We start from the raw sequence: 27,389 nt of genomic DNA, 5'->3' as shown, positions 1-27,389 counted from the left end.
TACTGGTATAACAAACAGACACACACACACAGACACACACACACACAGACACATATACGCAAGAGTTTTTCAGTAAAACTCCTAATTTAGGTCAGATCATGAAGTATATCAGAGGCACTGTCATCTTTTCCTTTCTGCATGACCTCACTGCAAATATATTTTAGAAACGCACTCATCCTCTTCAGAAATAAGGTGACATATAGATGTTGTGATAGCATAAATGAGATGGTGAATGACTCGCCCACATGGGAATTATCTCAGTCATGTAGTGAGGAAGAGAAACCAACGTTGTTTTGATACACAAATAACCAACAAAACACTTCAGAGGGTGTATACAAACACCAAAAATCTTTAAAGCATTTATTGCTGTAATAGTATACTGAAGAGATGTGCCTAGAATGAATGGACAATGGTCAAGAGTCATAATGACTTAAAAAGTTAAAAGTTATAAATAAGAGCTACCTGATAATCATGATCATCTTAATTTGTAAGAGGCCTTATAGTTTCTAAGTGAAGGAGAACATTGCTCACCTACATTGAAAACAGATCACCTTTCAGTGAAGCTCTTGATCTGTGTGATACTTACCATTAGCATATTTATAGAGAAGTTGTTAATGTCCCTGGAATGAGGAACTTAAAGACAGAGTCAGAAGGAATCAAAACTCAAAGATAAGAAGAAGGAGAATTTACGTGGGCATTCTGGTGTGCTTGAGGGAAGAGCAGAGGATGTCCCTGCTTTTTGGGTTGGAGTTACACTGCTTGGTACCCATTGTGAAGAGGCAGAGAGGAGAGCTGTAAACATACATACATGGGCAATGGCTTTACTTCTGCTGTCTCTGGAGAGTGAGAATCTTGACTTTTCTCTTGGATGCTTTGGTGTTTTATCTATGGTTATTGGACCAGGTCTTCCACAGAGATCAATTTCACTGTTAAAATGACTAAAATCCTGGTTGAAATGTTGAGACCAGACTTACACTAGCTATTGTCATGGAATAAACAATGGTCTCTTATTTTAAATACTGGGTTTTGTTATCTGTAGTCCTGTGAAAAACTTCTCCCAAACTTACTGGCTTAAAACAATAAACATTTTATTTGTTTGTAATTTTGTCGTTCAGAATTTCAGATTCAGAATATTGGGGCTGACTTATCTCTGCTCCATGATGTCTGGGGCCTCAGCCTGTTTGGCTTGAATGGCTGGAAACCAGCTGGAATGGTTGGAGCAGAGTCATACATCTGGACCGTCAGTTATGACTGTTGGCTGTGTTCCTCAGTTTTCCATGTGGCCTCTCTGTGAGGCTAGCTTAGACCTCCTCACAGCGTGAGTATCAGGGTAAATGAACTTCTCATATCGCAGCTGGCTTCCTAGAGGGAAATTCTGAGAAGATATAATCCTCATGTGTAAGCATTTATTAAATCTCTGCTTGTGTCTTGCTTGTTGATATTCCATTGGCCAAATCAAGTCACATGATCAAGCTCTATGTGGGAAAGACTACAGAAAGGCCTGAGACTTGGTGGTGTGGGTTCACTGAGGCCACCAGTATCCACTACATAGCCAGAAAATGATGATATTATTTAGTATCCATGTTCTATTGTGAAAAGCTAGATAGGTGAATATGTAACTATGGTATGGTGTTGCTTAATGTCCATAAAATGTATTTTTAGAATTATGTTATTTTTAATTCCAAAGAAATGGTATGCTATATTATTTGATACAATGTAAACTTTAAGAAATCTCCATGCTATGTAAAGCTATCATTAAATAATTTACATATATATATATATATATATATTTAAAGATTTCATTTATTTATTTGACAGAGAGATCACAGGTAGGCAGAGAGGCAGGCAGAGAGAGAGATGGAGAAGCAGGCTCCCTACCAAGCAGAGAACCAGATGTGGGGCTCGATCCCAGGACCCTGGGATTATGAGCTGAGCCGAAGGTGGAGGCTTTAACCCACTGAGCCACCCAGGAGCCTCTAAATCATTTATATTTAAGATAATCTGTATAGAAAATAAAAATATCTAAACTTTAGTACCTATTGCAGGCTTACTTTTCTCTGGCAATTATTAGCATTTTTACAAATTGATTCCCTTAAAAGCTCATACCTTAATTATTTTGGTTTTTCAATTGTTCATACATTTAGAATTATTATTTTTAATTTGCTATGAGTTTTAAAAATTATATGGTGCTTTTTTCAATACTGATGTTTCCATATGTCAGGGATGCTACATATAGGTAAGAATGAGATATGAGTCCCAGGAGAGCTGAGCTAACTTTTCTAGACTTTAGCTTCTGCGTCTCTTTAACAAGAAAGTTCAATCAATTGATTGCTGTTTTCTTCTAATGCTGCTATTTTTTTGTTTGGCCTATATGCGATGCCTGATTAACCTGATTATTAGAGAAATGTAAAACGTGCATTTGGCAAATACTAAAATAATCTGATATTACCTTAAGGAAAGATTTACTTAGGTGTTCCTAAAAATTAATTTTTTTAGTCACTTGGCTTAGGGATGTTTTCCCCATGAATCTCTTACCTGCATATGTTACTATTTTGCTTTGTTATTAAAAAAAAAGTAAGATGAACATTTTTTCATGTGTCTGTTAGCCATTTGTATGTCTTCATTGGAAAAGTGTCTGTTCATGTCTTCTGCCCTTTTTTTTAAAATGTTTTAAGTTTTTTTTCTTTTTTTTAAATTTATTTTCATCATAACAGTATTCATTATTTTTGCACCACACCCAGTGCTCCATGCAAGCCGTGCCCTCTCTAATACCCACCACCTGGTTCTCCCATCTCCCCCCCCCACTTCAAACCCCTCAGATTGTTTTTCAGAATCCATAGTCTCTCATGGTTCACCTCCCCTTCCAATTTCCTCCAACTCCCTTCTCCTCTATAATTCCCCATGTCCTCCATGCTATTTGTTATGCTCCACAAATAAGTGAAACCACATGATACTTGACTCTCTCTGCTTGACTTATTTCACTCAGCATAATCTCTTCTAGTCCCATCCATGTTGCTACAAAAGTTGGGTATTCATCCTTTCTGATGGACTGCCCATTTTCTGACATGATTATCTATTTTGTGTGTTTTGAGTTTGAGAAATTCTTTATCGATCCTGGATATCAGCCTTTTGTCTGGGTATTTACCCCAAAGATACAGATGTAGTGAAAAGAAGGGCCATCTGTACTCCAATGTTCATAGCAGCAATGGCCATGGTTGCCAACTGTGGAAAGAACCAAGATGCCCTTCAACGGATGAATGGATAAGGAAGATGTGGTCCATATACACTATGGAGTATTATGCCTCCACCAGAAATGATGAATACCCAACTTTTGTATCAACATGGACAGACTGGAAGAGATTATGCTGAGTGAAATAAGTCAAGAAGAGAACGTCAATTATCATATGGTTTCACTTTTTTGTGGAGCATAAGAAATAACATGGAGGACATGAGGAGATGGAGAGGAGAAGGGATCTATGGGAAATTGGAGGGGGAGATGAACATGAGAGACTATGGACTCTGAAAAACATCTGAGGGTTTTGAAGGGGCGGGGGGTGGGAGGTTGGGGGAGCCTGGCGGTAGGTATTATGGAGGGCACATATTACATGGAACACTGGGTGTGGTGCATAAACAATGAATTCTGTTACACTGAAAAGAAATTAAATAAAAAAATAAGAGGTAAAGGAAATGAAGAGGCTAAAATAACATGGCAAATTTTCATCATAGAAATGCATTACAGGAGCATAACACCTTGGGAAAATCTTTGATTAAGCAACTGAAAAGGATTTTACTAAGATTAGGTGGAAGTAAATTTGCAGAGTTTTGTGAAATACATTTCAGTATTTGTCTTACCTCTAAGTTTTTATTCAGCTGTCCTTTTGGAAGGAACTTCCAGTCTGGTAAAATGAAAGTCTTATCTCACAAGCATTTGGAAGCTTTTACTTTTCAATTAGCTGTCATTCATTCTTACAACAGTATTAAACAATTAGTAATATGGGAAACATACAAATATAGAAACACTCACCTGAAGCTACTTGAGAAGCAGTAGGTTCTCAAATTTGTCTATATGTTGTAATTATTTGGGGATCTTTCAAATGTATTTGCCTGGGTCCTGACCTTCAAAAACCATGATTTAATTGATCCATCATAGCCTGGCCATTAGAATTTTTAAATCTCCCAGGAGATCCTGAAATGCAGCTGAGTTTGAGGACCTCTGCCCTAAAGAAATTTTCTGGGATCTCTTTCTCTTATCATTTTTTTCCTATGGTCCTTGCCCTCTTCTCAACTTTATGACCTCTTCCCCTAATGTACAATTGCTACATTCCCTAATGTACAATTGCTAAATTATAATAAAAATAATAAATTTTTATAAGTTTAGTTCTCAATTTCACACATCATTAACAGGGTAGGTGTATAAAAGCATTAATGGAAAAATAAACATTAAGTAAAGGCATGTATTTGATTGGCTGGGCATACATTAGATGGATCAATCCACTCAACCATGTTATGGTACTGTTGGAAAATATGTTGCCATAAATATTAAATTCTGAAGCAATATTTTATATTTCTCTGGGTTAGCCAACTATTTGTTTAGTTGGGTCTTGGGTAATAGAACAGGCGCTATTTGCTTAAAGTATTTCTAGAATGAAAACAATATAACTTATTACTAACTGTTTTATGTGGTTTGGGTGTGTGTTGGTCAAAACCAAATACAAATGAAAACATCTGTGGTTAGTAACTCACCAAAACATGTAGGCACTAATCAGTTTGCAATGGGTATTTTGAAATATTTTCGAGGTGATTTAGATGCAGGGGAGAAGTTATTCTGTGTTGCCTCACATGCAATTGTCTTTTTTTCTCAAAGATTTATTTATTTTAGAAAGAGAGAGAGCAGGGGGAGGGGTAGAGGAAAAAGAAGAGGGAGAAGAAGAGGGAGAGAATCTCTAGCAGACTCCGTGCTAAGCATGGGGACTGACATGGGGCTCGACTCCACAACCCTGAGATCATAACCTGAGCTGAAATGAAGAGTCAGATGCTCAACCAGCTGAGCCACTCAGGTGCTCCACCTCTTTATTCAGATAAATTGTTTAATTTTTCTGCTTGTCTCTACTTAGTGAAATAGAGATGGTATGGCCTAAAAAATTCATATATTAAAATCCTAACCCCTACAGGTGATGGTTTTAGTAGGTGAGACATTTGGAAGGTGCTTAGGTCATGAGAGTAGAGCCCTCATGAATGCGTTTTCTTACAAAAGAGACCCCAAGATCTCCCTGGCCTCTTCTCCCATTCAAGGATACAAGCTGTGAACCAGGATGAAAGCCTTCACCAGAACACAACCATGCTGGTGCCTTGATCTTGAACTTCTCAGCCATCAGAACTGTGAGAAATAAATTTCTATTGTTTAGAAGCCACCCAGTATGTGGTATAGTTATAGTTACTTAAATGGGCTGAGGCAAGAGCAATTAATTATTACTAGGGTGACCCAAACACCCTCATTTGCCTAGAACTGAGGGGTTTCCTGGGAAAACTGGGATGAATTGATCACCTTAATCAATACAGTAAAAATTAATAACACTTTAAGGATATTTTAGCCCCTTGACTGAAAAATTATTCATTATGTTATGATTTCCTGTTACCAAATCATACATAAATTATGATGGTAAATGGAAGATTAGTGATTATTTTCTGGGCATAGTATTATAACTTTCCCTTCAGCTTATCACATTTTTTTAAAATATACTTCAAAAGATTTTGCTAGCAATGCTTAAACTTCACCTTGAGAAAATATGTATATTTAATGCATAATTTCTAGATTTTAAGAAAGAGATAATAATGTCTAAAATTGTAGAGTAAATTGGTGCTAAAATGGAAACAATTTAATTTTTAGATCTGCCTTGAGATTCTAGTACCTCATTAATGTAAGGAAGTTCTTGTAGTAAAGTGAAATAGAAAAAGAGAAATAATGAAGTCTAATATGTGTCTCCTCTTGTCCCTCAAAACATCAAACTTCTCCACAGACAGATACTGCACAAAGAAAACTCACTGAAGTTGTTGCTGTATTGGTTATTTTTGAGATTCTCTGAAGTAACCACATAGTACAGATACATTTATAATTATACTCCAGAGAATTAGTGTATTTCAGTGAAACCAATAACACATTTTTGCAATGGTGTAATTATCTTGGGTTCCTTTTGCCTAATTTCAGATTGGTATGGGTTGGTTTTCCATTCTTTGGGCATTAAGAATCAGAAACACTGATTAATTGCCTTAAAGGAAAGACCAATTCAGTTTTGACAGATGCCCAGTTCAGAAAACATCAAAAGCAATCCTTTCCAAGAAAGAATTAAAACGCAGAGACAAAAGACAAATGGGGCATTGCCAATGTGTTAGATAATAATGGAACTACATTACACCATTTTAAGTTTAATAACTGTTAATGGACTCAAGAGAGCTGGATCTAGACTAGCAACAATCCTGTAAGTGTTTGAGTAAATGCCTTTAATGTTCTGGGCCTCAATTTATTTGTCTGTAAAATGGGAGAGTTTGACTAGCCTGTGCTTGTGGTCCCTTAAATTGTGAACAACCTATAATTCTGTAAATAGCATTCTGATGAGGCCTTAGCAGATATATGGATTTCTAGCTTCCTTTTCTCCAACATTCCTCCTCTGTCCCAGCCCTGGAACAGTGACTCACACGGCTACAGTTTGAGAAAAATGCATTTTTTTGAGAGAACAGAGGTGCATAGTCTTTGTGCTTCAGCCCATACTCCACCTCAACATAATACTCAGGATCTAATATTTGCATTATAGGTCTTGGACAAGTCACTTCCCCTTTTAGGGGCTTAGTGTCTATTTGTAATAAGGGCTCCCCCCCACCCCGAATTCCCTTTTCTAACTTAAGCTTTCTTTTAGGCACTTAAGGTTATGTATGTGTGTGAAGTAGAATTATTTTTGGTCATCTCACATTCTCAGTGAATATTTCCAGGCCTCCCCTCCTTTGTGTCTCCCCCCTTCCTGCTGGCAGAGGTCTGGAGAGCCTCATGAGCCACATCTTGTCACTAGGTTGCATGGCTGCAAGGTAACAATTCTGCCCAGCATTTGGCTGCTGTGGAATTAAGTTCAAAGCATACCACCTTTCTTTCATGGACAGTGCCCTGAGAATCCCTTGCTAGGATGAGACCTTGATATAAAAATGACATGAATATGATGTGATATAAACAGAGACATGATGCAGCTGGCATAGCATTTTATTGGCTACAAAACAGATATGTAGTGATGGCAATCTGAAGATTGTAGTAGGAAAGTAGAGCTTGAAAAAGCTCATGAACTCATAATTTGACTCAAAAAGTGCAGCAATATATTAAGATCATTATAGAATATCTGGTGAGATTGTTACAGAGGGGAAAAAAAAAGCTTCTGAGTTTGATAACTCCAAGGATATATCTTAGGACTCACCCAATCGTGTCTGGGCAAGGATTTCCATTGGAGAAAAGTAGTTCTTACAATAGGCAGAAACTTTTATTGGCCTTAAGCACACTTTTGGATCTCATTCACTTGAGAAAGAATTATTCTTCCGTTGACACTCTCCTGTGTGATGGCCTTGATCTTTGGAGCTGAGGGAAAAAGCAATGAACAGGTCACTGCCATGCTTCTCCCACCATCTGAAATACTCATTTTTAGTTCCCTGCTCTCAGTACCTGAATCTTCTCTGTCCCTTCCAAAATTATCACTCAGCAATATGGTGGGCTTTGGTGGAGTGAAGAGATCTCACCAAGGAGGGTTTTTCCTCCCACCCTCCAGGAAACGAGGGTGTGTGAATAGTGTTACCTTCTAAAGGCTAAGACCTGCATCCTAGGCTTGCTTGATACAGAATCTAGGCTCTGAGTACCTACTCTTAAAGAGGTCTTCCTGCTTATGGAGGCTTTGTTGCACTTGTATCATAGATTCTGTGAGCTAACAGAGAACTAAATGCCATTCTGGGCGCCTCATTTAAACATCTAGAGAGCATGAAGAATGGGTGAGAGGCCAGGGATGTTTATCATGGTCATTGTTTTTGAAGTTATGGTTTATTTGAATATGTGTTTTGTCAACACACCAGGACACTGATTCAGACCAAAGGGAAGACTTGACATTAAGAGAGATACTGAGGGGTTTGAAGTGGCAGGGGGGTGGGAGGTTGGGGTACCAGGTGGTGGGTATTATAGAGGGCACAGCTTGCATGGAGCACTGGGTGTGGTGAAAAAATAATGAATACTGTTTTTCTGAAAATAAATAAATTGGGAGAAAAAAAAAAAGAGAGATACAGGGAGAACTTTGTTAAAATCAAACTTTCCAACAGTAGATTGGGCCACTCCTTCAAGTAATGGGTTCCCCATTCCTGGACATGTGTAAGGACAGACTGAAGGACCATTTGTTGATATCTTATAGAGGGGTAGCAGTTAGACAAGCTGCCCTTGATGGTGCCTAGAACCCCGATTCTCTGAATCTCTAATGCCTTAGACCATTTTTACCACAAACTAATCAGAAAAGTGACACTTGTCCCACCCTGTGGTTTCTTAGAACTTTTCTGTGAGACCTTAAAGAAAATCTCAGAAAGTAGGGTTCTTAGGTCAAAGACATTGGGTGACACCAAGTTAAGCAAAGTAAAACTTTTGATGTTTCTTTGTCTTTCCTGTTCCTTTTCTTCCTCACAGCAGTGAGGTGGCTGGTCCATCTTTAACTTACTGAAATGCATGACTGTTCATGAAGAGGATGGTAGAACCTAGTATTTCAACCATTTCAGTCCATGGGACACATATTTTGTAATACACAAAGTCTTATGGAACACTAATGTTCAACAGAATGTAGTTTGGGAAATTATGTGAAATTGTTTTCTTGTAATTGCCTAGGAGTTTAGTAAACAGACTCTATAACTTAACAGAGATCTAATAGTATGAATGATCATTGCTATCTGCTTTACTGCTGGCAGAGAACTTGCATATATATTATTGAAGACAACGCTGAGAGCACACTTTTTTCTTTTTTATCTACTTTAAGTTAATTAAAAATTCCTGGACATCTGCAAGTAAATTAAAAATCGAACTTGGGATACTTGGGAGTACACTAAGGATTATGAGTACTATAGATGATGTGAGTACTATAGAATGAATAAACATGTTGATTCATTTTTAAAAAGTAGATTCGAACAATGAAAGAAATTTTTCTTACCTTCCACACTTGACTTTGATTCCTCCATTGTCCTATAAAAATGATAAGAGTTACAGCTCATTCTAGTGTTAGCAACAATCATAAAAACTCATTAAGGTGAACTAACCTCCTTTGCCTGCTTGTAAATTCATAGCTCTTTAATAAGGATAATTGAGCTGTGTAGTCTCAAGGTCACGAGTTCATGGGAAACGCTTCCTGGATCCAGAAGGAAATGAGTACCTCCTCCAACTGACCCTGGGGTCAAGGGAAGTTTGTCATACCACCTCCATTATTTCACCTGGCTCTAGGCTTTGCCTCCACTGGGATCCTTTCCAGGATCTGGGTTTGAAGTCTGGAATCCCTGGGATTTTCAGACTGTTCAGGATTTGGTCTGACAGTCTTTTATTTATGTATTTTTATTTATTTTATTTTGTTTTTTGAAGTTTATTTAAACAATCTCTACACCCAATATGGGGTTTGAACTCATGACCCTAAGATTAAGAGCCACATGCTCTGCTGATTGAGCCAACCAGGTATCCCTATTTATGTATCTTTTAAAAAACTTTCTAACCCTTTCTCTTGGGTCATAGAATATATGTGCCCCCCTCACCCCCTTTTTTTTTCTTCCTGGACAAGTTGGTCAGTAATACCAGATTGAAGAATCTAGATTTCTCAGTTTCTTAGGACTCTTTTCCTGCTGTCAGGCTAAAATATTTCCTTCTGTTGTTGTTGTTGTTGTGTTCTTGGTGGTGGTGGTGGTGGTGGTGGTGTGTATGTGTTTAGCCAAAATTGTGTGCATTCCCTGTGGGAAACACTATAGCCAAACCTTCCTAGTTGTTTTTTTCTAGAGATCTTATTATATTAATTTTCACTATTGACCTCAAATCTTAGTGCTGTGGGAATAACAATTGATTAATTCATACTTGCTACTTAATGAAATTTAACCTGATCTAAATGTCCAGAAGAAATTCAACATAAACCTTTCTTTCTCTAGAAGAGGATTGCTAACAGAACCCTGGGGTATATGAATGCACCCACAAAAACTTGATGCTCTTTCCATCTTCCTCCCCTGCCAGCTTTTGCCTTACCCCTCACTCTTTCCCTCCAGGAGCTGGTGGTAGGTGGCAATTTCCTTCTCTAGGTGGGTCTTGATGCCCAGGAGGACCTTGTATTCATTGTGCTGACGCTCCAGGTCATGGCGGAGCTGCATCAGTTCTTCCTCATAGTGGGAGATGACCCGTTGCATGTCCTGGAGCTGGCAGGAGTACCGAGACTGGGTCTCTGATAACATGTTCTCTAAAGCAGATTTCTGAAAGAGGAAACGATGTTTCTTCTATTAATTGACTGATGGCTTGATTGCTTCAAAATGTGGGCTTGTTGAGTAGTTACAATACACCAATCACTCTGCTAGGTGTCTTGGTGGCTCCTGGGATGCAAAGGTGGGCAGCTGGCTGACTGACAGGTTTGGGGCTTGGGCAGTGACAAGTGGACCAGAGTCAGGACTTTTGAAGCCCATTTTCTGGGCATTTCTTTGTGTTGGGGAGCTCTTGGCAACTTCGTTACATTCCTGCAGTGTTTGTTGTATATGCTACTCATTTGGAATTGGGTGTATACTGCCTTGCCCTGATCTGTTCCTCACCTCCTCATGCTTACATTTTGTCTGTACCCAGATGGAAAACTGCTGGGTGAAACAATAACTGAACTGCTATCTCTTTATATATTCAGAGTAGGGTCTCAAGTAGGAGTGCCGGATAAAATAGCGCCTTGTTAAATTTGAATTTCAAATGAGCAATGAGTAATTTTTTAGTACAAGTATGTCCTAAAAATTGCCTCAGTATTGCATGGGACATACTTATAGTAAAAAAAAAAACAAAAACAAATGAACAAAACAACAACAAAAACCTTTGTTTTGTATCTGAAATTCAGATTTAACTGGATGGCCTATATTTTAATTTGATCTATCTGGCAACCATCGTCCCAAGCAATACTTGTTGATTATGGCAATGGTGACAACTTGTCATAACTGAGGAAATACTAAAAGCTGCACAGTGAAGTTGCTGCACTAGGGTACAGAGAACTGAGTTCAAGTCCCTGTTCTGTTTGGATTTCCCACCTGCTTTTCTGGCGCACGTAATTTTAATCTTCAGGAGAAACTCGTAACTGTGCTGGGTGCTCTCCCTTGATGATGGCTTTTGACTTTCATGGGGCACTTCATGTTGCCTGGCCTGCACTCATTACTCTCCTGTTCTCCCAGAGGGCTATACTGCATTCCTTCTCCTCTGTCCTCAGATACCCTTTTCCCTCCCCCTTTTCTTTTTCTTTTTTTTTTTTTTAAAGATTTTATTTATTTGACAGAGAGAGATCATAAGTAGGCAGAGAGGCAGACAGAGAGAGAAGGAAGCGGGCTCCCCGCTGAGCAGAGAGCCCGATGTGGGACTCGATCCCAGGACCCTGAGATCATGACCCAAGCCGAAGGCAGCAGCTTAACCCACTGAGCCACCCAGGCGCCACCCTCCCCCTTTTCTAATGGCCTTGCTTCCTGTGTTATGGAGGAAATCAAAGCCATAAGGAGATAATTCCCACAAGCTCCCACCATTAATTCCACCCACATACGTGAACCTGGGTCCAGATTCTTGTTTCCCTCCTGTTCCTGTGCATGAGCTGTCTGTGCTCCAGTCATTTTAGCAACTGCGCGCCTTCTTGCATCATTCATATTTTCCTCTATACCAGATTCTTCCCATCGACTTTCAAATAGAATAATTTCTCCCACTTTAAAATTTTCCTCTCTTGAATCCATATCCACCTTCAGTTGTCATCCAGTTTCTTTGCTCTCCTTCACCTACAGCAAAGCTCCTCAAAGAGTTGTCCATACCTGCTGTTCCAAAGTCCTTTGGACCTCCCTCCAGGGGCCAAGATACACAGTCTGACTCCCATCCTTACCCCAAGGGCCTCCCCTTCCCTTCCCTCTTCTCATCTTTCTTCTCTTTGTACGCTCACTACAGAAACATTGGCTTCCCTGCTCTTCCACCAACCCATCTGAAACACCCATGCCTCAGGGCTTTTGCGTTTGTTGTTCCCTCCCCCTGGAATCCCCTCTCCCTAGCCACATAATGCACTTCTTTACCACTTCTAGGTTTTTTGCTCAACTGTCACCTCAACAGTAAAAACCTTTCCTGACCACCTTGTTTAAAATGCAGCTCTGGGGGCGCCTGGGTGACTCAGTGGGTTAAGCCACTGCCTTCGGCTCAGGTCATGATCTCAGGATCCTGGGATCGAGTCCCGCATCAGGCTCTCTGCTCAGCAGGGAGCCTGCTTCCTCCTCTCTCTCTCTGCCTGCCTCTCTGCCTACTTGTGATCTCTCTCTGTCAAATAAATAAATAAAATCTTTAAAAAAAAATAAAATGCAGCTCTGCACTCCAGCATGCCTAACTTCCCCATTCCATGCTCCATTTCTTGGTAGCCATTTTCTCCAACTCACACATTATATATTTTGATGATCTGTCATCCACACTAGAATGTAAATTCCCTTATTATAAAATCCTTAGTACTTAGAATAATGTCAGATAGTAGAATGCATGAAAATGAATGTAAATGTCTTGCTGACCTCACAGGGTTGTTGTGAAATACTGTATGTCCAAATGTTTTGAAAACTATAAAACACTGTAATTATTTCTGTGCTCATTATTATCCCCTTGACAGTGTACATTTTAAATGTCTGTTCACTATCACTTATTCCTAAAGCATAACAGTAATTTATCTTGTGTACCTGGCAACAGAATGAACCAATTACTTCTCCTCAAGATCAAGGTCAGAGTAGCACTTGGAAATAATATTGATGAATGATTAGAAGATTCAGATAGGCTACAAAGAGAATCAAATCATAGATTTGATTTAATGAATTTTGAGTGCTTATGACACTCATACAGAGCATTTTACTAAAAACCATGAAAAGTATAGAAATGACTTAGATATAAGAAGTTATAATTTGGGGCTCCTGGGTGGTTCAGTGGGTTAAAGCCTCTGCCTTTAGCTCAGGTTATGATCTCAGGGTCCTGAGATTGAGCCCCACATCGGGCTTTCTGCTCAGCGGGGAGCCTGCTTCCTTCTCTCTCTCTCTGCCTGCCTCTCTGCCTACTTGTGATCTCTCTCTCTCTGTCAAATAAATAAATAAATAAATAAACCAAACCCAAAAAACGATGTCTTAGGGATGCCTTGGTGGCTCAGTTGGTTAAGCATCTGTCTTCGGCTCAGGTCATGATCTCAGAGTCCTGGGATTGAGCCCCGCATCGGGCTCTCTGCTCAACAGGGAGCCTGCTTCTTCCTCTCTCTCTCTGCCTACCTCTCTGCCTACTTGTGATCTCTGCCTGTCAAATAAATAAATAAAATCTTTTAAAAAAGAATTTATAATTTACTGGGTGATAAGACATCTACATGATGGACAGAGCAGTACTTTGGAGTCAGCCTGGCCTGGATTTGCCACCAATTCATGTTGACACCAGAAATTTTTTTTGTATTGGGGTTTCAGGGGGCCTGGTTGTAAGTGGGGAGAGCACTACTAGAGATTATGAGGGCCTACTAGACCCTCATACCTTTCCCTAAATACCAGGTGGCTTTGCCACTGGCCACTCACTATCTGTGTGACCTTGACCAAATTTACTTAACTGTCTGGAGCTTTGGTTTCCTCATCCCTAAAATGAGAACATGAAGACCTATCTGGAAAGGCTAAAGTGAGGTTTGATGGCAGTTAACATTAATGAACCCCCTGGCACACAATGTGGCACATTGTGGACACCTCAATAAATGGCAGCACTTATTATCTTTCTCACCACGAACAGTTTGGATGAGAAGTGGGAACTCCCAAGGGAGTTGGGGAGAGGAGCCCAGGAGAGAGGTCAAGAGAGGCTTCATGGAGGAGGTGGTACCTGACCCTAGCTCACACTCACCCTGTTGTGCTGTGCCTGCAGGTCTATCTCCAGGGCCTGGAAAGTGCGCTTCAGCTCATGGATGTCACTTTGGCTGCTCTGCACAGCTGCTGGGCTGGCCACCTCCTGGGCCATGGTGGCTGACTAGGAGACCAAGCAAAGGAGAGAGGCATTGGCATTGGGACTACATGGCAATGGAACCTTTGGGAAGTTTGAACTCCTTTCCTTTACCTGCTCTTTATACCAAGCGTCCAGGTCTTGATGCTTCTTCTTTATTATATACTCATATTCCTGCCTCATATCCTCCAGGACCTTGATCAGATCTTCTCCTGGGGTTGTATCCACCTTCACACTGACCTTGAAGTCATTTGGTACATGATGTTCCTCCATTTCCTGTTTAATAACAGAAAGAAAATGAATTGGCTGTGATAATCAGAAGGCCAGAGGTGTGTTGATTGGCAGCAGTTAACAGATCTTTTAAAAATTCAGCTTTTGTGGTTGTTTTTCTTTTACTGGCATGGTTTGGTTTCTCAGTTATTTGTTGATGGCAAAACACTGTATGTTTTTTTCTATTATAAGTTTATAAAGTAAAAAAAATAGCACTAGATAGGTAACCAAATGACCTCTGTGATTATTGACTTAATCCCTGGTTGAAAATGTTTCACAAAGAATCATGCTTCCATAGCATGTAAAGTACTCCAGCACATGTTCATGGGTGAAGTGGTGGCATAATTCAACTGTTGAACATTTCAGGTTAGAGGCTAAAGATTTTGGGAGGCAGTTCAGCAGCCCAAAGTCAAAAAGTATAAAGACTTTTAATATCTTGTCAATGCATTATGACTCTGTAGGGCTGACACCCGTAGGATGTCATGAAAATCAAGAGGGGCACCTGGGTGACTCAGTTGGTTAAGTGTCTGCCTTTGGCTCAGGTCATGCTCCTGGGGACCTGGGATTGAGCCCCAAGTCGGGGTGGGGGGGTGGACCCTGCTCAGCAGGGAGTCTACTTCTCCCTCTCCTTCCTGCTCATGCTCTCTCTCTCTGTCTCTGTCACTATCTCTGTTTCTCAAATAAAATCTGAAAAAAAAAAAGAAAATCAAGAAACCATAGGAATAGTTTAATTAATAATCACTGTCTTACCAACTGTTCAGAATTGAAGTTCTTTGATGTTCTTAAGCAATTTTATTTGCCTAAAACGGGGATTGCTTTTCTCCTACTGTGTCAGAGTTTCAGGGAATTTAGATTGATGGTACCTTTTTCAAAGTCAGTTAAATGCTTATGGAGATTAATGTTTTTCTTCTCCTTCTCCTCCTCTCCCTCCTCTTCTTTCCCCTCCTCCTCCTCCTCCTCCTCCTTCTTCTTCTGTTTTAAGATTCTTCATTTTTGCCACTAGTTTTATTTACCTTGGTTAGTGGCAAATTCTCTTTATTCTACTGTCTCCCAATTTGCTGCACATTGGGTCAATGAAGGAAGTTCAATCCCATGCATTTATTCTTGCAGTATCATATTCATAAACTAGTCTAGGTAAACATTGTTTATTAGCAAAATTGTTGACTGATTCATCATTAATTTTGATCATATTTTGGCTATTGGATTTGACACTGTAATGTCAAGATAACCTTGAAGATGGAAAAATTAGATGTTTATATGATTCCTTATAATTATTTAGGTTGAAGGAAACTAAGACTGACATTTAGATGGTTGTTTCTTCTGGGCTATTGAATCATCTGAAGGTACAGATTAAGAGCTGTGCTGGTTACCAGGAGCTCCTGAGGAGTCCTACCTGTTCATGTCGCTTCTTCATAAGGATGAGCTCTTTCCTCATCCCCTCAACCTCCTGTTCCAGATCTGTTGTGACAATGGTCAGATCATCTAAGGTCTTTCGGAGACCTTCAACTTCAATTTCCAGGTCTTTCTTGAAGGAGTGTTCATTTTCATACCTTTGGTTGGAAGGAAGAGAAGAATACAACTTTTGTTGGAAGGCCATTGCCTTGTAAGGATTCACCTTACTTTAGAGGTGAATTTTGTACTTTTTAGGTTAGGGGCAAATGAACACATCATGAATCCCTCATATGTCTGTTTCACACAAGTTTTTCTGATGGTGACTCAATGTTGTTGTTGTTTTTAATTAGAGAGGACTGTTTACTAATAAACAGTCATATGCCCATTGCTAAGACTTACTGTTAAAATTTTGCTTCATCTCTATTTTGTATTTTAAACTAAATTATAGACATTATGATATTTCCCCCCTAAATACTTAGGATACATCGTTAAAAAAAATTTTTTTTTGTTAAGAGTGAAGCAAAATGGGGGCACCTGAGTGGCTCAGTTGGTTAAGCATCTGACTCTTGGTTTTGGCTTGGGTCGTGATCTCAGGGTCCTGAGACCAAGCCCTATGTTGGGCTCTGTGCTCACTGTTGAGTCTACTTAAGATTCTTACTTTTCCTCTCCCTCTGAATTTCCCTGCCACGTGCTCTCTCTCAATAAGTAAATAAGTCTTAAAAAAAAAAAGAGAAGCAAGATGTTAAAAAAAAAAAGAGAAGCAAAATGTTAACAGCTGTTAAATCTAAGTGATGGACATACTTTTAACTATGGAGAAAAAACTGATGGTTACCTGAGGGGAAATGGGTAGGGGGATGGGGGAAAGAGGTGATGGGGATTAAGGAGTGTACTTGTGATGAGCACTGGGTGATGTATGCAAGTGCTGAATCACTATATTGTACATCTGATAGGTGTAACAACACACAAATAATAACACTGTATGTTAACTACTGGAATTAAAATAAAATAAAATAAATAAAAACAGGAGTTTCTAAATAAGCATAATAACATTATCACCCTTAAAGAGCTGATAATAACTCTTAAAATCATCTAATGCTTGGTTCATATTCAAATTTCCCCATGCTATAAGGTGTATTTGTATTTTATATCTAGTTTGTTTAAAGTAGGCTCCAGTCAAGTATTTGTTCATGTTATGCCTTTTGATTATATTTGTGAATCATGAGAGACTATGGACTCTGAAAAACAATCTGAGGGGTTTGAAGTGGCGGGGGGTGGGAGGTTGGGGTACCAGGTGGTGGGTATTATAGAGGGCACAGATTGCATGGAGCACTGGGTGTGGTGAAAAAATATTGAATACTGTTATGCTGAAAATAAATAAATTTAATTTAAAAAAAGATATTATATGTGGCTAATGGTGAAATAAATTTTCCTTTGGCAAAATAAAAACAAGAGGAACCTCCAAAACAAAGCAAAAGAAAAACAGCAAATGAAAACTGCCCACAATGGGGTGAGGAAGCAACTTACTTGAGGCCAAAGTCATCCACCGCCATCCTGGCATTGTCAATGAGAAGAATGATCTGAGCATTGGTCATCTTGCCATCCATGATCTGTAAAACACCCATCAAGAGTCATTTAAGTCAGACACACTCCCATGGGAGAGCTGCATTTCCAAAGACTGTATTTCCTAGGTATATGACTTGTTAGCATAGATGACTTCTTTTCTGGCAGTGGAACAACAAATAATCAAATCAGTAAATGCCGAGCACTTACTAGGTACAAAGCATCAGAATGGTTTTTAAAGTAAGAACGTGGTCTGCAGCCACTTCACTGTCTTTCTTCACACTCAGTTTGACAGGCTAGGATTGATGGCGATGCTGAAAGAATGACATCGGAAGAGGAAAGAGAATCATCATTCAAAGGGCCTCCTGGCTTTCTAGTGCTGCAAACATATCTTACTGTTTTGTTTCAGCTCACCCACATCTGATGATGTTAGAAGAGTTTTAAGTTCTAGTCCTATTTTTATTGTGACTATTAGTTTGGCTCCCTTCAAGTGCAATAGTTATTTTAGATGAACATAATTCTTCCCTGTAGTAGCATTCATGTTTCTGATCAGTGATACTGAGCAAAGTATCAAAATATCACTGATACTAGTTCATCAAACTGATTTTAAATGAATTTTATAAGAGTCATCACATGCCATAATTATTTTTTGTCCACAGTGACTATAGCCATTCACATAACTTGTAGGTATGTGTAAGTGTTTGTAAATTATTCCATGATGAGAATGCCCAAATTGTGGCTATTGAAATATTAAGTGAAGTAACTTTTTGGCAGCTTAGTAAACTTTAACTGTGATAAAGCCTCTCGTTAAGACTTTTACTAGATGTTTATGTGTTTTTTAACCTTAACATGAAAACTACTATTGGAAGTTTCTACTTGAGCAGTTGTGTTTACGTACATGATTTGTTAATTCTTCTAGGTAGTTGTAAGCAGAGTAGTGTTCATTTGATATATGTCCCTGTCTTCAGGAAAATTAGATGGAAGATGTCTCAACATCAAAAGTACAATACTACTTATTTTTGTGCCAAGTATTGTGCTGAACCAGGAACTGGGGAATTTTCTTCTTTACTTCCTGTTACTGGCCATTGGCATGAAACCCTATTTCCTGGGTTTCAATTTCATCATCTGTTAAGTAAGGAGTTTTTAGTAGAAACTACTAGAAGTCCTAGCTCTAAACTTCATGATTTAGCTGGAGGCAGAGAATCCTGTGACATTGCCATACATTTGAACAGATAATTCCTTTATTTGGAAAAGATTTCCTTAGCGCAAATTTATAGCTCAATACAAAGGCACCGTTTAAGATCTGCTCCCATTCAAAGCTTCCCTGATTACTTGGAATCTGGTATCATGAATGCACAATAGCAGAATTCAGAGGTGGTAGTAACTCTGGGTCTAGAACCCAAAAGGCAGAGCCTGGGGTCCTGCTGTTGTACCTACTAGCTGAGTGAACTTGTTGAGTCTCAGTTTCTTCATCCATAAAATGGCAATAGTAATAATAATAGTAGCCACTTCATCAGAGAATTATGAGAATTATATGAGAAGAGGTTAAACACAATAACATTGTAACATATTTAGCATATTCTGGGCACACTGTAGACACTCAGAAGAATTAGTTGAAACTATATTAATTTAGAAAACTGTAGAGTACTTAATTTTCTTTTTTTTTAAAAAAATTTAATTTATTTATTTGATAGACAGAGATCACAAGTAGGCAGAGAGGCAGGCAGAAAGAAAGGAAGGGAAGCAGGCTTCCTGCTGAGCAGAGAGCCCAATGCGGGACTCGATCCGAGGACCCCGGAATCACGACCTGAGCAGAAGGCAGAGGCTTTAACCCACTGAGCCACCCAGGTGCCCCCTTAATTTTCTTTTATAAGAACTTTTGAGAAGATATACAGATGGCCAAAAGACACATGAAAAGATGCTCAGCATCACTCATCATCTGGGAACTGCAAGTGAAAATCACAATAAGGTAACACCTCACACAAGTCAGAATTGGCTAGTAGCAAAAAGATAAGATATAGTAAGTGTTGGAGAGGATATGGGGAAGAGGGAACCCTTATACATTGTTGATGGGAAGGTAAATTGGTACAGCCACTGTGGAAAACAGTATGGAGGCTTCTCAAAAAATTAGAAATAGAACTGCCAAATGACCCAATAATTCCACTTCTGGGTATTTACCTGAAGAAAGACCCTTACCAATTTGAAAGCATGTATGCACCCCTGTGTTCATTGCAGCATTATTGATAGGAGCCAAGATAGGGAACCAACTTAAGTGTCCATCAATAGATGAAGGGATACAAAAGATGTGAGAGATATATATGTATACACACATACATACATACACACATAATGGAATACTACTACCACGCCATTTAAAAAAAGATTCTACCATTTTCAACCACATGGATGGATCTAGGGGGTATATACTGGTTGAAATAAGTCAGAAAAATACCACAGAGACAAGAAATAAGTCAAAAAGACAAATATTAAATGATTTCACTTATATATGGAATTCTAACAAACAGACAGAAATGAACTTATAAATGCAAGGAACAAACCGGTGGTTGCCAGAGGATGAGGGGAGGGAAGTGGGTGAAATAGGAAAATGGGATCAAGAGATGCAAACTTCCAGTTACAAATAAATGAAGCATGGAAATAAAAAGTACACTGGGGGGTGGGAGATTGGGGAAGCCAGGTGGTGGGTATTATGGAAGGCACGTATGCATGGAGTACTGGGTGTGGTGCATAAACAATGAATTCTGTTACGCAGAAAAGAAATAAATATAAATAAATAAACAAACAAACAAACAGTGTAGGGAATATAGTGAAAAAAAAAGAAGGTAAAAAGCCAGCACTTTTGTAATTAGAGCCAATGTCTGTACTCGATAAAACCCAGATTCTGTATGTTGAGAGACATCCTCAAACTTCTGCTCTTCGTGGTGGGAGATAACCAGGTTGCTACCCTGCTCCACTCCTTTCATCCTTTGGTGGATTCCAAAAGGTACTATGGCTACTTCCTTTGCTCTAAAAAAGGATTCTGTGGATATTTCCTTGTCTCCCCACTCCAGTGCTGCTTAGGGACTTTCATACCAATGCTTTTCCCTTCCAGGCTCTTTATTCATTCCGTTCTATAAGCAGCTCCATCCTCAAAAGCTTGGGGACCCTGCGCGCTGAGTTTCCAGAGAAACCAAACAGTATTCCCTCTGTGGAATCAGAAAAATAAAAAATACAATCTGTGGGCCTATTTGGCTTTTCTGAGTTAAATTGGTAATTTATCTGTTGTAAAACCCACATCAAGATTCTGACGCTGGGGTGCCTGGGTAGCTCAGTGGTTAAGTGTCTGCTTTCAGCTCAGGTTATGATCCTAGGACCCTGGGATCGAGCCCCGCATCATGCTCCCTGCTCTGCGGGGAGCCTGCTTCTCCTTCTCCCACTCCCTCTGGTGGGTTCCCTCTATCACGCTCTCTGTCTGTCAAATAATAAGTAAAATCTTAAAAAAAAAAGTGAATCTGGAAAAATATAAACTACCAAATTTGAACCAGGAAGAAATCGACAACCTGAATAGACCGATATCTAATAACGAGATTGAATCAGTGATCAAAAACCTCCCAAAAAACAAGAGCCCAGGACCTGACAGATTCCCTGGGGAATTCTACCAAACCTTCAAAGAAGAAATAGCACCTATTCTCCTGAAGCTGTTTCAAAAAATTGAAGCAGAAGGAAAACTTCCAGACTCTTTCTATGAAGCCAGCATTACCCTGATCCCCAAACCAGGCAAGGACCCTACCAAAAAGGAGAATTTCAGACCAATATCACTGATGAATATGGATGCTAAGATTCTCAACAAGATCCTAGCCAACAGGATCCAACAGCACATTAAAAAGATTATCCACCATGATCAGGTGGGATTCATCCCTGGGCTACAAGGATGGTTCAACATTCGCAAATCAATCAATGTGATACAACAAATTAATATGAGAAGAGAGAAGAACCACATGGTCCTCTCAATTGATGCAGAAAAAGCATTTGACAAAATCCAACATCCGTTCCTGATTAAAACGCTTCAAAGTATAGGGATAGAAGGAACATTCCTGAACCTCATCAAATCTATCTATGAAAGACCCACAGCAAATATCATCCTCAATGGGAAAAAGCTTGCAGCCTTCCCGTTGAGATCAGGAACAAGACAAGGATGCCCACTTTCACCACTCTTGTTCAACATAGTATTAGAAGTCCTAGCAACAGCAATCAGACAACAGAGAGAAATAAAAGGTATCCAAATTGGTAATGAAGAAGTCAAACTCTCTCTCTTCGCAGATGACATGATTCTTTATATGGAAAACCCAAAAGACTCCACCCCCAAACTACTAGAACTCATACAGCAATTCAGCAACGTGGCAGGATACAAAGTCAATGTGCAGAAATCAGTGGCTTTCTTATACACTAACAATGAAAATACAGAAAGGGAAATTAGAGAATCGATTCCATTTACTATAGCACCAAGAACCATAAGATACCTGGGAATAAACCTAACTAAAGAGGTAAAGGATCTGTACTTGAGGAACTACAGAACACTCATGAAAGAAATTGAAGAAGACACAAATAGATGGAAGACCATTCCATGCTCTTGGATCGGAAGAATAAACATTGTTAAAATGTCTATACTGCCTAGAGCAATCTATACTTTTAATGCCATTCCGATCAAAATTCCACTGGCATTCTTCAAAGAGCTGGAGCAAATAATCCTAAAATTTGTATGGAATCAGAAGAGACCCCGAATCGCTAAGGAAATGTTGAAAAACAAAAATAAAGCTGGCGGCATCACCTTACCTGATTTCAAGCTTTATTACAAAGCTGTGATCACCAAGACAGCATGGTACTGGCATAAAAACAGACACATAGACCAGTGGAACAGAGTAGAGAGCCCAGATATGGACCCTCAACTCTATGGTCAATTAATCTTTGACAAAACAGGAAAAAATATACAGTGGAAAAAAGAGAGTCTCTTCAATAAATGGTGCTGGGAAAACTGGACAGCTATATGTAGAAGAATGAAACTCGACCATTCTCTTACACCGTACACAAAGATCAACTCAAAATGGATAAAAGACCTCAACGTGAGACAGGAATCCATCAGAATCTTAGAGGAGAACATAGGCAGTAATCTCTTTGATATCAGCCACAGCAACTTCTTTCAAGATACGTCTCCAAAGGCAAAGGAAACAAAAGCGAAAATAAACTTCTGGGACTTCATCAAAATCAAAAGCCTCTGCACAGCAAAGGAAACAGTCAAAAAAACAAAGAGGCAACAAAGGGAGAAGATATTTGCAAATGACAGTACAGACAAAAGGTTGATATCCAGGATCTATAATGAACTCCTCAAACTCAACCCACACAAAACAGACAAACACATCAAAAAATGGGCAGAAGATATGAACAGACACTTCTCCAATCAAGAAATACAAATGGCTATCAGACACATGAAAAAATGCTCATCATCATTAGCCCTCAGGGAGATTCAAATTAAAACCACATTGAGATATCACCTTACACCAGTTAGAATGGCCAAAATTAACAAAACAGGAAACTACATGTGTTGGAGGGGATGTGGAGAAAGGGGAACCCTCTTCCACTGTTGGTGGGAATGCAAGTTGGTGCAGCCTCTTTGGAGAACAGTGTGGAGATTCCTCAAGAAATTAAAAATAGAGCTTCCCTATGACCCTGCAATTGCACTCCTGGGTATTTACCCCAAAGACACAGATGTCGTGAAAAGAAGGGCCATCTGTACCCCAATGTTTATAGCAGCAATGGCCACAGTCGCCAAACTATGGAAAGAACCAAGATGCCCTTCAACGGATGAATGGATAAGGAAGATGTGGTCCATATACACAATAGAGTATTATGCCTCCATCAGAAAGGATGAATACCCAACTTTTGTAGCAACATGGACGGGACTGGAAGAGATTATGCTGAGTGAAATAAGTCAAGCAGAGAGAGTCAATTATCATATGGTTTCACTTATTTGTGGAGCATATCAAATAGCATGGAGGACAAGGGGCGTTAGAGAGGAGTAGGGAATTTGGGTAAATTGGAAGGGGAGGTGAACCATGAGAGACTATGGACTCTGAAAAACAGTCTGAGGGGTTTGAAGTGGCGGGGGGGGGGGTGGGAGGTTGGGGTACCAGGTGGTGGGTATTATAGAGGGCACGGCTTGCATGGAGCACTGGGTGTGGTGAAAAAATAATGAATAATGTTTTTCTGAAAATAAATAAATTGGAAAAAAAAAGTGAATCTGATTCCCTCAGTCAGCGTTCTTCTCAGAGTACATGAATGGTGAATTCTGAAATGCATTTGATACAGAGCACATTTAAAAACCAAAATTATTTCCCCTGTTCAGGCTTACTTGATGCAATATTATGATACAGCCACTCTTTCAGAGACATCCTTCACAGTAATGAATGGATGATGAGGATGGGTTGAGAAATAATTTGTGAAGCATAGGTTTTGCATTGTGTGTTGTAATTAATCACCTGGATTTTCCCTCAAGGCTCTGAGTTCATTCTTTTAAAACACTTGAGTTGGTGTATTGTATAGCATTGTTGCTCCAGGGTGTGTAATCTTGTTCCAGGAAGAAGATAATAGAATTTTTTAATCATAAACCACAGTGCCAAAATATGGTACTATTGAGAGCCATTCTAAAAACACATATCCTTATGACGAAGTCCAACTCGGTGTTTCAAAAGGATTGGATTAATTTTTGAACTCATTTTCTGACAGACTTTTTGAGTCATACTTAAGATCCCTACAGTGGAGTTGGAAGAACACTATATCTACTGATAGCATTTCATCGAGGCCTGGGAAGGGGTCAGCCCCTGCTTGTTGTGGGTTGTTGTACTCTTGTGTCTCTGTTTTCTTGCCTGTGGGGGAGGTCAGGACAGATAGTAAAACCTCAACTTCAAAGAACTGTTTTCTTCAAACATGAAAAGAATACAACTAAAATAAGTAATCCAGAAACGAGTGGAATTCAATCCTGAATTTAATATATAGCCCAGAATTTAAAGTCAGAACCCAGAATCCCAGGCTTAGAGAGTGGGCTTAGAGAATAGGCTTAGAGAATAGGCAAGCCACCCATTCCTTGGCATTGCCCCCGCTCACTTCACTCAGTTCTGTTCCAAAGAATTTGGGCAACCACTCAGTCTCAGTCTCCTCATCTATAAATTTGGGGTAAGAATACTTGCTTCACAGAATGAGATAATGTGTATGAAATGTGTGTCGTATGATTAGCAATGCAACTGTAATGCAGTATTTCTACAAGCAGCACCATTTTTGTAGGACATAGGCTAGTGAGCACCATGTTGTGTGGAAATTGTCAGGCCTTTAGAAACAGATCTGAGTTAGAATCCCATGTCCGCCTCTTGCTGGTGGCTTCTGGTGACTACCTCACTTCTCTGAGCTTCTGTCTCTTTACAGGGTCATTGTAAGAATTGAATCAGGTAACGTTGAATGTTTCCATCAGTGCAGAAAGCTTTTTGCTTTCAGCTAATGTGTATTAAAAAATCCCACATGAAGGCTGGCATACAATAAGGGCTTAATAAATGTTTTCCTCCCTCTTCCCTTTTTTCTGCTGTCAGTTAGTGAATTGTTTGACCAGGTCTGACCTCATGTTTCTTTCGGGAGTTAGGTTCTCAGCTGTCCATTTGCAAAAATCTTTTATTCTCTCCATTCTAACACAAAAGCAACTTTATTAATGAAAAAAAATATGATGTGGTTTGTTGAGTCACCTTGTTTTTTCCATAAAGACAACCATGTACTATATAGTTAGGGTAATTATGCAGTCAGTTATTAGGTTGATTATTCAATAATTAGGGTTCATTATGAGGACAGATTTATATTATCTTGATTGGTCTTTCCTACATTCAAGCAAGGACGACTAAGGGTTGAGAAATCATACTGTATAAATATTGGAAACCTGTGATGCCCTTTCGAGGATGGGTAAAATCATGATCTTACAGGGAATTTTCTGGGACCACTTTACATAAGAGGGAAGCTATATAGCTTTAAAAAATAATTTATGAGCCGACTGGATTCCCTCCACTTCTAATCAATGTTGTGAGATGTTCCAGAAGGTATAAGCTCAGCTTTTTTTTTTTTAACTGTTTGGTTGAAAATTTTTTTTTGTTTTAAAGAAGTCTCTATAACCCATCCCAACTCCAAGATTCCAAAAATTGTGCCCATTTTATTTTTTTTTCCCTAGCAATATGCCTTTTTAGAGTTGGGAGCAGCAGAACTTAGAACTTCTAGCAGCCCTCAAGAGGAAATACCCAGGAATGTCAGAATGATGTATCTGTTAGTGGAGTGACAGCCTTTAGGTATGATCTCCAGAATCGTGAACTTGGCCTTTCTTTCTGTGGGTAATCATGCTTTTGCCAGGACTTTTGAGATGGAGCAGAACTGAAATAATGAGAAAGCAAACGCTCTCTTGTGCCTCTTATGCTTCTTGGGCCCTGAGCATGAGGGATGAATATCGGCCCTTATTGTTACTGTAACATTCCTGTATCACAAGTGACACCAGACAGCACCTGGTTGCCTTACATTTTTTTTTTTTGATTTTCCATAAAATTTATGTATAGAGGACGAAATACACAACACAGGCTTTCCCAAGTCCAAAAGGTATAACAAGAAAATATCCTCCAATACCTTTGTTTATAATTACTTTCAGTTCTTTTGCCATTTTTCCTGGAAATTGTCTTTTATACTGATTTCTCCTCCCATGACTGGAAATGCAGCCCCCTCTTGAGTTCCAGGGTCGCCCATGATCTTACCTGCTCCTGCAGGTGGCTGATGTTTTCCTCATACTTGGAGTAATTTTGCTTACTGCCAGGATCTCTCTGCTCATGCCACTTCAGGATACGACGTTCGAGCTTCTCGTTGGCCTCCTCCAGGGCACGCACCTTGTCCAGGTAGGAAGCCAGGCGATCATTGAGGTTCTGCATCACCTCCTTCCCACTTGCAGCAGGGAGGGGATTGCCTCTTCTAGATCCCCAAGGGCCTCCAGGAGGCAGGCACCTTGGTGAGCTGAAGGAAAGGGAGATGCGGACACCCCCGGCGCCCCCATGGACACTGGGAGCCCGAGGGAACTTCCCCAGCTGGCCCCAGCTGCCTCCCGTGCCACGGAGGGAGCCAGAAGGGGTCTGGCTGAAGCTGTGGCTGGAGTTCATGGTCCCATCTGTGTTTGGTGCAGGGCTGGGTTCTGCTCCGCTCCCTGGCCCTGCAGAACTGAGCCGCCCCAAACTGCCCTGGATGGTTTTATGCGCTTCACAGTGGGAGTTCCCTTCCCTGACAACTGCACCAACAAGATCGTATCATTGTGCAACAGGTGTTTCCTCTTGGTCAATCCTGAAGTGCCCTTGGGCCTTCACACACACTGTTGTTGTTTAGAGCCACATCAATACACCAGTTTGCTTCTCCCTTCTTGTTGTAACCGGGAGGTGCGGCCCACCGCATGAGGTGGGTATTAGTCTCAGGTGTCTTTCTAATCTTTCTGTGGGATTTTTTTCTTTGACCATTTATCTGAAAAGGATCAGACTGAAGTTGACAAAAAGGCTATTTGGTGTGGTACAGATTTCCTTTTGAAAAGTAGACCTTTAGCACACAGACACACATGCCTTCCCCAGCCCCAAACACACCCCAGCTCTAAAGTGAGGGTGGGAGGGACTCCCAAGCAAAGAGCCAGATCAGAATCTCAGGTTCTAGAATAAAAATACTCATGCTGAGGAGATGGAGAATGTTCTGAACATCTGATGCCTTTGTGGCAGTTACTGTTTGATGGAAAGTAATTTCAAAGGATCGTTCTTAAGAACAAACCCTCAATTATAATTAATTAATGAATGACCGAGCCTTCCACTTCCAGGGTGCCTTTCATCCCCAGCACACCTCAAAACCA

General features: G+C 39.8%; 1 protein-coding gene and 1 long non-coding RNA gene across 2 annotated transcripts; both read right to left on the bottom strand.

Annotated features, from left to right (window-relative positions):
• Positions 1-320: 320 nt before the first annotated feature.
• LOC122906272 lies at positions 321-5,350 on the bottom strand. The gene is made up of 2 exons (XR_006384527.1): positions 5,298-5,350; positions 321-393 (listed from the first exon to the last, which is right to left on the bottom strand). It is a non-coding gene; the product is annotated as an uncharacterized LOC122906272 (long non-coding RNA).
• Positions 5,351-7,228: 1,878 nt separating this feature from the next.
• Positions 7,229-26,712, bottom strand: KRT23 (keratin 23). The gene is made up of 8 exons (XM_044247979.1): positions 26,269-26,712; positions 17,411-17,493; positions 15,888-16,044; positions 14,339-14,500; positions 14,129-14,251; positions 10,274-10,494; positions 9,207-9,238; positions 7,229-7,612 (listed from the first exon to the last, which is right to left on the bottom strand). The coding sequence occupies exons 1-8, from the start codon at positions 26,662-26,664 to the stop codon at positions 7,527-7,529; spliced, it is 1,260 nt and encodes a 419-aa protein (XP_044103914.1). The 5' UTR covers positions 26,665-26,712; the 3' UTR covers positions 7,229-7,526.
• Positions 26,713-27,389: the final 677 nt, after the last annotated feature.

This window comes from Neovison vison, chromosome 5 (genome assembly GCF_020171115.1).
Source record: "Neovison vison isolate M4711 chromosome 5, ASM_NN_V1, whole genome shotgun sequence".
NCBI classification, from domain to species: Eukaryota; Metazoa; Chordata; class Mammalia; order Carnivora; family Mustelidae; genus Neogale; species Neogale vison.
Note: the sequence above shows the minus strand (reverse complement) of the source record. Positions and strands in the feature narration are given on the sequence as shown.

Bases quoted from the DNA above. Each gene is read 5' to 3' on its own strand.
- KRT23 (XM_044247979.1), bottom strand. From the start codon at position 26,664: ATGAACTCCAGCCACAGCTTCAGCCAGACCCCTTCTGGCTCCCTCCGT. The intron at 17,494-26,268 runs GTAAGATCATGG...GGTGTTTTACAG, and splicing joins TCAGCCACCTGCAGGAGCAG to ATCATGGATGGCAAGATGAC. The intron at 9,239-10,273 runs GTAAGGCAAAAG...TCATTTTTATAG, and splicing joins CTGGAGGGAAAGAGTGAGGG to GACAATGGAGGAATCAAAGT.